An 11,845-nucleotide genomic window follows, 5' to 3' on the forward strand; every position below is an offset into this window, starting at 1 on the left:
TGGTCCTCATGGCCTCATGTGGCCCCGAGTTCCCTCCGCTCCAAGAATCTGCTGCTAATCAGTTATCCCACACACGAGAGAGACGACCATAATTTAAGCCATGCGAGTTCATTCCAAAATACTATAGTTTAACGGCGTATGCCATGGATACTAAGCTGTCGATCGTCCAATTAGCTCCATCTCAAGCCGGCGAGCACGGAGCTACGGATTATGGAGCATGCATGGAATGTATTATCCTCCCACTTGAGGACATCGCCCACTTGATCGTCAGGAGAGACGTACAAAATGCCATGCCATGCTGCACGCGCATGCATGCACCAATAAGTCGTCCAATTTAATTAACGCGCAATTCCTTGTTGGCATCATATTGCATGTGAGCTTCGCTAGCAGCCTAGCGTGCACTGGGATGTCGATGGATCCATGGCATGTTCTCTGCCATTCCCTGACAAATTCTCATTCCCCTGCTCCTCTTATATAAGCCACTCCACGTTCTCTGCAAATCCACCAAGTTTACACCATTGATTCCGCCTGTCCCTCCATCTCTTGTAGCTCTACTAGTGCTCACTGCCCATCTCATCTCAGCTGAGATGGCCAGATCCATGTTGGCCCTGTTCGTCGTCCTGGCGGCGGCCGGCTGCCTCCTGCCGGCGTCCCAGGCGTGGTGGTACCCAGGAACGGCCACGTTCTACGGCGGCGCCGACGGCTCCGGGACAATGGGGGGCGCGTGTGGGTACGGGAACCTGTACAATTCTGGGTACGGGGTCAACACGGCGGCGCTGAGCACGGCGCTGTTCAACGACGGCGCGTCGTGCGGGCAGTGCTACCTCATCACCTGCGACACCGGCAAGTCGACGATGTGCAAGCCCGGCACGTCCATCACCGTGACCGCCACCAACTTCTGCCCTCCCAACTGGGCTCTCGCCAACGACAACGGCGGCTGGTGCAACCCGCCGCGCCAACACTTCGACATGTCCCAGCCCGCCTGGGAGACGCTCGCCATCTACCGCGCCGGCATCGTCCCCATCCTCTACCAGCAGTAAGTGAAGAGTGCCCACACAACTTCTTCTTCTTCCTTCCATTATCTTATATGAGTGTAGTATATAATGAGCACGTCGCCATGTCCTGATGGTGGTGTAGGGTGAGGTGCTCGAAGATGGGAGGGATCAGGTTCACCATGGGAGGGTTCAACAACTTCGAGCTGGTGCTGATCACCAACGTGGGCGGGCCGGGGTCGATCCGGTCGGTGTCGATCAAGGGGGAGAGGACGGACTGGATCCAGCTGAGCCGGAACTGGGGAGCGAACTGGCAGTGCAACGCGCCGTTGGTCGGGCAGGGGATCTCCTTCTCCGTCACCTCCACCAACGGCCAGACGCTCTACATGTACAACCTCGTGCCGGCGTGGTGGGGGTTCGGCATGACCTTCACCAGCAACCAGCAGTTCGGCTATTAATTATTCACCTGATCAATAGCTCGCTACTACCTCGCACGTACTGCCGCGTCGATCTCAGCTAGGCTGCATATGGCAATGGCATCAAGCTGCATCGGATTGCGCGTGTACGTAGCTTGATTTGCCTGCCATTTATTCGTCTGCATTCTGAATTCTGATCTGAAGTTGGGGATTTTTTCGATCTTTTTGTAACATGTATGTATATTCTTTTGTCTCATATATATATATATATATATATTAAAAGCTATGATATTCGCATAAACGATTGATCGCTCTTTCAAGTCAGACGTGGCTCGTGCGTGTGCGTGTGCTTCCCCTTGGGTCAGATTAACAGCTGCAATCTACATATATAATTAGTAGATCTGAAGAAGAAGAATACTACCTACCATAGTACCATGCATGTTATTGGAAGTCAACATGTGCATCTAGAAAAAAGATCAACAGAATATGCATTACCCTATGAGATGAACATATTTCAGATCAACATAAAAATACCACCAAAAATAAGTCTGGACGTACTCTCAATTTCAACTTTACTCCAGATCAAGGGTTTGAAAAAAGCTGGAAAATCTAACAAAAGATAAATCAAGGGGTAAAAGAGATTTTTGTTTTGTTTCGTTATTACAGTCTAAGTTCAGTCCCTGAACCAATTCCAAAAGTTCTAGATCCTTCATTGTCGATAACAAATGGATTGGCCCCTTGCGCCACATAAATTGCCACAGTATAATGGTTCATACAATGTCTATCCGGTCAACATTTTCTTCGGGACTGGTCATTTCTGAAAGGTAAAGATAAATATATTGCAAATAATTATGAAATGTAGAAACTTTAGAAATATTTCATATAAACAAATACTCTATATGTGACTTGAACCCTTGCACACCACACCATTCTCAACTTGTTGTCTAGTTTAGGTGTAGGCATGGTCATAGGGGGAGTGTTGTTCTCTCAATGAACTCCCCCCCCCCCCCCCTAATGCATAAACTAATCAAACTCTTTCACATTAGCCATTTCTTGATGGTACTTGTGCTTCAAAGATGAGTGTTGGTCATGGGCCCAAGGTTAAAATCTTCGCGGCGCCATACCACTGAACTCAAACATATGTGGCCTCGGTCACCGCCCTCTCTTGGAGAGGTGTGTGTTTCTCGTTCCCTTTTGTTGGTTGTGTGTGTGTGTGTGTGTTTGTTCTCGTTTTCTTCTCGGTTTCTTTTCTTGAGCTAAGCCTTTTTTGGTCAGTCCTTTTTGCGGCTGAGCGGTACTACCACTGTGTGCGTGGTACTACCGCTGATGAGTGTCAAGCGGTACTACCGCCCACCCAGCGGTACTACCGCTGCGGGGCGGGCGATGGGGGTTTATGTTGGGGCATGGGGAGTTATTTTCTCCCCCATACCCATTCGCCCCCACTCGCTCGTCTTCCTCGTCGCTCCAGCAACGTCTCGCCGCAGGAGGTCTTTGGCCGGCCGCCGTTTTCGTGCCGTCCCTCTCCATTTCCTCCGGTGGAGTCGATCCCCACCTCGTCCTCTAGCCATGGATGTCGGTATTGTCCCCGCTCCCGTTCTCTCTTTGCCTAGATCTTGCATCTAGTTTTTAGGGGCAATAGGCATTGCTTTTCTTGTCTTTTGGCTATGTCGAGGCTTGAGTAGGATGGAGCTGGCGTCTAGGCCCTTTGGATTGATGTTTGGTAGGCCTATTTTTGAATTTGGCATCTCCGGTAGTGCCGGATCTGTCCACGGCAGTAGGGAACTGCCGTTCCCCGTCTTGAGCGGTACTACCGCCCATCCTGAGCGGTACTACTGCCCAAGCGGTACTGCCGCGGTTGGGTCGCGGTACTACCGTTGGATGCACAGTTCCATCATTTCCTACCACATTTTGATCCATGTTGTTTTGTTTGGTGGCTTATGCTCTTTCTTTCGTTTTGTTTCATTTGCTCGTGTGTTTGGTTCCAGGTGATGATCATCCTGAGCAGCAGGTCCGCCGTGTCAACCCCGGTCATGCAACGTCAAAGCGCTACCGCACATCTGATTCAGCAGGTGGTTCCTCAAGTGCTCCACCGCCGCCAGCGGGTGCTTCCTCAAGTGCTCCAAAGCTCTCGAAGAAATCTGCCAGCAAGCCAAAGGGGAAAACTGTGACTGAGATGTCTGCCAAGGAGTTCTGAGCAAGGCGTCGCTGCAACCCCTATGAGGAAGACCAAGACCCCACTTTGGTCAACCGCCCGTTCTGGAACCGCTTTCAGTTCGCCATCTTCTTCGATGTGATCAAGGCTAAGAAGAATCTCTTTGTTGATGTTCGTTCCATCGACACTGATCCTATGGAAAAGGACCATGAGTACTTTGGCGAAGCCCTTCAGATGTGCACTCAGTTGAACATTCTTAGAATCATGCAGTTCAACAAGGACTTTGATGCAGATTTGATATGTCAGTTCTATGCCACTGTCCATCTTGGAACTGATGAAGAAAGGACTCTGACTTGGATGACGAATGGCAAGTTGCTCACTGTCAAGTGGAAGGCCTTCATGGAGTTACTTGGTGTCGGTGTCAAAACCGGCGGATCTCGGGTAGGGGGTCCCGAACTGTGCGTCTAGGCCAGATGGTAACAGGAGGCAAGGGACACGAAGTTTTACCCAGGTTCGGGCCCTCTTGATGGAGGTAAAACTCTACGTCCTGCTTGATTAATATTAAAGATATGGGTGTTACAAGAGTAGATCTACCACGAGATCAGAGAGGCTAAACCCTAGAAGCTAGCCTATGGTATGATTGTATGTTGTGATTGTTGTCCTACTGACTAAAACCCTTCGGTTTATATAGACACCGGAGAGGGTTAGGGTTACACAAGGTCGGTTACAAAGGAGGACATATCCATATACGTATTGCCTAGCTTGCCTTCCACGCCAAGTAGGGTCCCATCCGGACACGAGATGAAGTCTTCAATCTTGTATCTTCATAGTCTAACAGTCCGGCCAATGGAGATAGTCCGGCTGTCCGGAGACCCCCTAATCCAGGACTCCCTCAGTAGCCCCCGAACCAGGCTTCAATGACGATGAGTCCAGCGCAGTTGTCTTCGGCATTGCAAGGCGAGTTCCTTCTCCAAATTCTGTGTACCTGTCGAAATAATGTCCGGTTCCTTGTGACGGTTTGTACTCCTTGGCTTCTACGCCCAATAATGGCCACTTTCCACGTGTCGAGCGAATGTGAAGAGCCAGGGTGTTTTCACATTTACCCCCTAGCTATGTAAATGAGCCGCCTATTTAAAAAGACGAGGATTCAGATCCAAATCACATCATCCTCCCTTGCCGAGTTTTCATCGGAGCATACCCGACAGAGATCCATTCCACCATGGCCGGTCGACGCAGCTCCTCCTCTCGCACCCCTAGTTCCAAGCCTGGAGATTGGGAGAGATGTTCCATCCCGCACAACAAATTGGTGATGCTTCAGTCCAAGGGATTTCTTCCCCCAGCGTACTTGGTCCCGGTTCGAGCCGGGCTTGCCACCTATAATGGCGGAGAGCCGCCCCAATCCCTCCAAGGGAGAGCGGGTATGCCTTGTCCCTTATCTGGTAAGAGGGTTCAGATTCCCAATTCATCCATTTCTCCGGGGGCTTCTGGAGTTCTATGGCCTCCAGCTGCACAACCTTACGCCTGCCTCCCTGGTGCATATCGCGGGATTCGTAGCTCTTTGCGAGTTATTTCTGGGCTGTGAGGCTCATTTCGCTCTGTGGAAGAAGTTGTTCTGCCTTGTGCCCCGTTCTAAGAAGGGATCAATATATCAAGTGGGCGGAGCCGAAGAGTGGCGTATTGCTGGGACCGGATACCTATCCGGGACCCCGAAGAAGACGTCCTAAGACTGGCCTTCGGAATGGTTTTATATAGAAGATGTCCCCCTTCCGGACCCTATTCGGATCGGCCTTCCTGAGTTTGACAACGCCCCTTTGAAGAAGCGCCGGAGCTGGCGTCCACGGAGCCCCCTGGAGGAAGACGACCGGGACATTCTTTATCTGATGAGCCGGATAAGCTCTTTAGCTCGATCCGGATTGACCATGATCGAAGTCATGGCTATATGCATTATGCGGGGGGTGCAGCCGCTCCAGTATAGAGGCCACCCCATGTGGGATTTCCACGGGGAGGATGACGCCACCGGCCACGGCCGAAAGGGTCGGGATCGGCTGCTGATCTAACAAAGATCTTGTCCACTTTGTACAAGGGAGAAGAGGAGGAATTCCTCTGTGTCAACCCACAGGGCGGATTCTCTATGTACAATACTCCGAGCTGGGTAAGCGGAGACTTTTTCTCGCCCATCCATTTCGTATTCCCGTAGCTTAAGTATTCATTCTGGCGATTTCATCGTAGGAGCTGCGCCAGGCCGTAAAGGAGATAAACAGCCCTCCTCCACAGCCCGAGGACCCTGGACGGTCCCTTGACCTGACCTCCCAGGAGGATCCGGACATATCCGTGGAGCTGATCGACGGGGTTTTTTTTTTACTAAGGGAGTAATGACAATACCTTGGTGGCCATTACGGCCGATTACCCCGGGCTAGTTCCAGCCTCATAGGTAACTGAGACCGGAATCCCAGCACTTAAAGAGGGATCCGTCCTTGTGCTCTTTTTTTCATTGCCGTATAACAGCCGTGTCTTGCAGGGGAGGTCCTCGGGGCAGAAGGCCGAGCCTGTGGCAACTAGCCAACAAGGGGCCGCTAGGCCAGGCAGGCTGAAAAGATCCGTAGTCCGGATTGAGGCACCGGTGCAGCGGTATGGCGTGCCATCTTTATTGCAAGACATTAGTTACAGAGGCATATTAACGCCCATGCCTTCTTTTCAGGAAAAAGAGCGCTCGCCAGACTATGCCCGGAGAGGCTACCAATCGCGCCTCCACAAGCTAGGCTCCAAAGCCGGACTCAGAGGTGGGAACGAATACAAGGCGTGCGCCGGGTGCTCCTCCAACAGAGGATACGGATAGACTGTCCGCCACCCATTCCGAGGTGGAAAGTGCCATGAACCACAGGCGTTGCCGGACTGTTCTTTGTGACGCTTGTTTCTCCCAAGAGGCATTGGATGCCTTCAACTCAGGAGACGTGCACCTCCGTGCCGCTCAAAATGGTCTAGCCAGAGCCACGGAGCAGTATGTAAAAGACATACGGGTGAGAAAATTTGATGGTTCTATATATCAGTAGCCCCTGAGACTTGAAACAGTTAGGATAACTGATTTAAGGATCATTTGTTATGTAGGTTCTTACAGAAAAGAATACTCAACTGTCCCAGGAGCTGGAAGAGTGCAAAGCCCAACTCCAGGCCGCAATGGCCGCAGCAGGGGAGCCCAAAGAGACCCCCTCTGGTATCATATCCGTCAAATGATAAGTATCATATCTAGAGTGCAGCTTTATATGCAGATCTGACGATAAAATTGCAGATGACGCTGGAGTGAATCCGGATAAGCAACAGCTCATACGCCAGCTGAAGGCTGGTGAGAGCGTGCTTACAAGGGTGAGGCAGGAGAAGAATGATCTCCAAGATGCCAACACCAAGCTGGGCGTGGAACTAAAAGATGTTCGTGCCCAACTGTCGGACTCTGTTAAGGAGAATCGGCGGCTTCGACGCGGCATATTTAGTAAGTGCTTGAACGAACTTCTTCCCGAGCTCGCACAGTTGCATGAACGAGTTCGACAGGTGATGCAAGGCGTTGCCCAGGCCTTGTGGTCGTCCGTCTCCATACCCGAAGGCCTTCGAGAGCTTGCAGAAAAGCTGAAGGGAGCATGGTGGCGTTTCCGATTATGGAAGATTTCGGCCTGCCGTTAGGGCGCCAGGGAAGCTTGGGTAATGGTGAAGACACGGTACACGAAGGCTGACCCAAACCACATGGCCGAAGTCAGACCTATGGGGCCTGATGGCAAGGAGATCCCTGTGAATTTAGTGCACGGCCAAGTAGAATTGGCCGCAAAGTATTCCCAACAGGACTGTAGACTAGACAGCCTATTGGAGGGCATTGAAGAGGAATTCAACCAGTCAAATTGACTATGTAATTGTAAAGTGACATATATGATGTCTTCTAGCCGGATTGTAGATCATTTGTCATGGCAGACCTTTTCGCTTCAACCTCGGGACCCGACAGTCCGGAGTGTATCCGAATACCCTCTCGGTTATATAAGAACCGGGGCATGCGTGGAGACCAGGCGTAGGGGTCATTAGTGCTTTATCAGACAAGTGCCCAACTAGTTATGTTATATTACATGGGTAGTAAGAAACATCTTCCAGAGAGAATAGTTCCGTTAAGGGTTCCTTTCCCTGGGTAGGCATGCCCTAAAGTGCATGTCCGGACTGCGACAAGAAGCGCAGTGAAAACGTCTGGGGGCAGATATGGATAATAAATAAAAGTCATCTTTTGTTCACCAACCGAATATTCTCTTAAGAAGGCTAGCTTTCGGCTTCACTCAGTCTGAGGTACACGTCCGGCTGACCCGGCGGTAACAATCGCAGAGGTGCTCCCCTTATGCCCTAGCCGAATTAATGGGAACGTAGGGCCTAAATACAAGAGCCAGGCAACCCAGCTTGGCCAAAACTTAAGTCATATCGATGCATATAATGGTGAAAAAAGGTACATGCGGAAGTATAACACATGTGTCGGTCGTTGGGCCCAGGTAAATAATTTAAACTTCTGTGAAAGAAGCCCCCAGGTATGAAGAGTGCGGCTAGCGCATCTATGATGTATGAGTGAGGCACAAGGTGATCCTTGAAGGCCTAGGGAAATAAAAAGAAAGAAAGGGAAACAAGACAGATGATGCATATGCAGAAAATGGACAAAGGGCGGGGACTAACATAAAGTCCGGAGCTAGGCGTAGAATCTTCGTAGCCTGGCTGCGTTCCATGGGTTCGGCTCGAGTCGACTGGTCGATGCATCCCGCAGTCGGTACGCTCCACCGGTCAGAACTTGGTCGATAATGAAGGGACCTTCCCATTTGGGCTCGAGCTTGTTCTTTTTCTTATCCGTCAGCCGTAGAACTAGTTCGCCAACGTTATAAGTTTTGGCCCGTACTTCTCTGCTTTGGTATCTGCGAGCCTGCTGCTGGTAAAATGCGGAACGGGCTTTGGCCACGTCGCGCTCTTCCTCCAATGTGTCCAGACCGTCCTGCCGATCGAGCTCGGCTTCTCTTTCTTCGTACATGCGCACTCGAGGTGAGTCATGAATTATGTCACAGGGCAGCACTGCCTCTGCGCCGTACACCATAAAAAATGGTGTATATCCGGTACTACGATTCGGCGTGGTCCGCAGTCCCCAGAGTACGAAGTCGAGCTCTTCTACCCAGTGCGTGTCGGACTCCATTAAGGAGCGCACTAATCGGGGTTTAATGCCGCTCATTATAAGACCATTTGCTTGTTCGACTTGACCGTTGGTTTATGGGTGATAGACTGAAGCGTAATCGAGCTTGATGCCCATTTTGATGCACCAGAGTTTTACCTCGTCGCCCGTAAAGTTCGTGCCGTTATCAGTGATGATGCTGTGGGGGACGCCGTAACGGTGTACAACCCTGGATATGAAATCTATCACCGGTCCGGATTCGGCTGTTTTTACCGGTTTAGCCTCTATCCATTTGGTGAATTTATCCACCGTGACCAATAAGTATTTTTTCTTGTGGGTTCCCCATTTAAGGGGTCCGACCATGTCAAGCCCCTAGACCGCGAAGGGCCATGTAATGGGGATCGTTTGGAGGGCGGTGGGTGGCATGTGGCTTTGATTTGCAAAGAGCTGGCAACCGGTGCAGCGTTGGACCAAGTCCTGTGCATCTGCCCGGGCCGTTGGCCAATAAAATCCTGTGCGGAAGGCCTTGCTTACAAGAGCCCGGGCTGCGGCATGATGGCCGCCGAGTCCGGCGTGAATTTCTGCCAAAAGATTCCGCCCTTCCTCTTCGGAGATGCACCTTTGAAGGACTCCGGTAGTACTTTTTTTTGTACAATTCTCCCCCGTGGACCCTGTAGGCTTTGGATCGCCGCACTATGCAGCGTGCCTCATTTTGGTCCTCCGGAAGTTCCTGTCTAATTAGGTAGGCCAGGAATGGTTCTGTCCACGGGGCAATAATGACCATTATTTCGTGGGCTGATTGTGTTATTTCACTGGCGGAGCCTCCGAATGTGTCAGAGAGTTCAGTATCGGGTATTTTGGCCGGGTCCGGACTGTTTTTACCGGTGTCCCCTTCCCATGCTACGGATGGCTTGAAAAGCTGTTCCAGAAAAACGTTGGGAGGGACCGCGTCGCGTTTTGCGCTAATGCGGGCGAGGATATCCGCCGCCTGATTGTTTTCCTGAGCCACATGGTGAAATTCGAGCCCCTCAAACCGAGCTGACATTTTTAGGACGGCATTGCGATAAAAGTCTCCATTTATTTGGGATATCGCGAGGTTTGAATCCCCGCGCACCTCTAGGCGTTGAATGCCCATGGATACTGCCATTCGGAGACCATGTAGAAGGGCCTCATATTCGGCTGCGTTGTTGGAGTCCGTATACATTATCTGCAGTACGTATTGAACGGTGTCTCCTGTTGGGGATGTCAAGACGACGCCAGCCCCCAGACCAGCCAACATTTTGGAGCCGTCGAAGTGCATGATCCAGTTTGAATATGTGCCGTACTCTTTAGGGAGTTCGGCTTTCGTGCATTCAGCGACGAAGTCAGCCAAAACTTGCGATTTAATAGCTCGCCGTGGCTTGTAAGTTATGTTGAACGGGAGGAGCTCAATGGCCCATTTTGCAATCCGGCCCGTCGCGTCGCGGTTGTTTATAATATCGTTAAGTGGTACTTCCGAGGCTACCGTTATCGAACACTCTTGAAAGTAGTGTTGCAGCTTCCGGGATGCCATGAATACCGCGTACGCTATCTTTTGATAATGCAGGTACTTTGATTTGCATGGAGTAAGGACAGTGGACACGTAGTAAACCGGCTTTTGAAGGGGAAATATGTGTCCGTCCACTTCTCGCTCGACGACAAGCACTGCGCTTACTACTTGATGAGTTGCTGCAATGTATAATAGCATTGGTTCGCCAATGTTTGGCGCGGCTAGGACTAGGTTTGTTGCCAATATGGCCTTTATTTCGTTGAGTCCGGCCGTGGCGGTGTCCCTCCACTCGAAGTGTTCGGTGGACCGGAGGAGGCGATAGAGGGGTAATGCCTTTTCTCCCAAGCGGGAGATAAAGTGGCTTAGAGCCGCCACGCATCCAGTTAATTTTTGTATTTGTTTGAGGTCTGTTGGGGTAGCCAACTGTGACAACACTCGAATTTTGGCCGGATTAGCTTCGATACCTCTACTGGAGACAATGAATCCCAGGAGCTTTCCTGCTGGTACGCCGAAAACGCATTTTTCCGGATTGAGCTTGATGTCATATGTTCGGAGGTTGTTGAATGTGAGCCTCAAGTCGTCTACTAGAGTTTCAACATGCTTGGTTTTAACAACCACGTCATCCACGTATGCCTCCACTGTTTTGCCGATCTGGTTTGCCAGGCATGTCTGAATCATGCGCTGATATGTTGCACCGACGTTTTTTAGCCCGAAGGGCATTGTGTTGAAGCAGAATGGGCCATATGGTGTGATGAATGCTGTTGTGGCTTGGTCTGGCTCTGCCATTTTGATTTGATGGTAGCCGGAGTATGCGTCGAGGAGACACAATGAATCGTGTCCTACGGTAGCATCGATGATTTGATCGATGCGGGGGAGGGGGAAGGGATCCTTTGGGCAGGCCTTGTTAAGGTCCTTAAAATCGACGCACAAGCGCCAGGATTTGTCCTTCTTTGGTACCATCACCAGGTTTGCTAGCCAGTCCAGATGTTTTATGTCTCTAATGAATCCGGCCTCCAATAGCTTGGCTAGTTCCTCTCCCATGGCTTGTCTTTTAGGTTCGGAGAAACGTCAAAGAGCCTGCTTGACTGGCTTGAATCCTTTTAGGATATTTAGGCTGTGTTCAGCCAGCCTGCATGGGATTCCTGGCATATCTGAAAGGGTGCCAGGCAAAAATGTCCCAGTTCTCGCGTAGGAACTCTCGCAGTGCGGCGTCGACATCAGGGTTTAATTGTGCCCCGATGGAAGCTGTTTTTGTAGGGTCCGTTGGATGGACTTGGAATTTGACTATTTCTTCCACCGACTTAAAGGAGGTGGACTTGGATCTTTTATCTAGTATCACATCGTCCCTGTTCACCGTGGAGCGCAGCGCAGTTAGTTCTTCGGCCGCTAGGGCTTCGGACAGTGCCTCAAGGGCCAGTGCAGCTGTCTTATTTTCGGCACGGAGTGCTATGTCCGGATCACTAACCAGAGTGATGATTCCGCTGGGCCAGGGCATTTTGAGCTTCATGTACCCGTAATGGGGTATGGCTTGGAAGATTGTAAACGCCTCCCGCCCTAATAGGGCGTGGTATCCGCTGCTGAACGGGG

The 11,845-nt window shown here is 50.9% G+C and overlaps 1 protein-coding gene across 1 annotated transcript; it reads left to right on the forward strand.

The window, feature by feature from the left end:
• The first annotated feature begins 486 nt into the window (after positions 1-486).
• On the forward strand, positions 487-1,686 carry LOC125554141 (expansin-A28). Its single transcript, XM_048717741.2, has 2 exons — positions 487-1,036; positions 1,138-1,686. The coding sequence occupies exons 1-2, from the start codon at positions 588-590 to the stop codon at positions 1,448-1,450; spliced, it is 762 nt and encodes a 253-aa protein (XP_048573698.1). The 5' UTR covers positions 487-587; the 3' UTR covers positions 1,451-1,686.
• The last annotated feature ends 10,159 nt before the right edge of the window (positions 1,687-11,845 follow it).

This window comes from Triticum urartu, chromosome 4A, assembly GCF_056163025.1.
Source record: "Triticum urartu cultivar PI428250 chromosome 4A, HENAU_Tu73, whole genome shotgun sequence".
NCBI lineage: Eukaryota > Viridiplantae > Streptophyta > Magnoliopsida > Poales > Poaceae > Triticum > Triticum urartu.

Bases quoted from the DNA above. Each gene is read 5' to 3' on its own strand.
- LOC125554141 (XM_048717741.2), top strand. From the start codon at position 588: ATGGCCAGATCCATGTTGGCCCTGTTCGTCGTCCTGGCGGCGGCCGGC. The intron at 1,037-1,137 runs GTAAGTGAAGAG...ATGGTGGTGTAG, and splicing joins GTCCCCATCCTCTACCAGCA to GGTGAGGTGCTCGAAGATGG.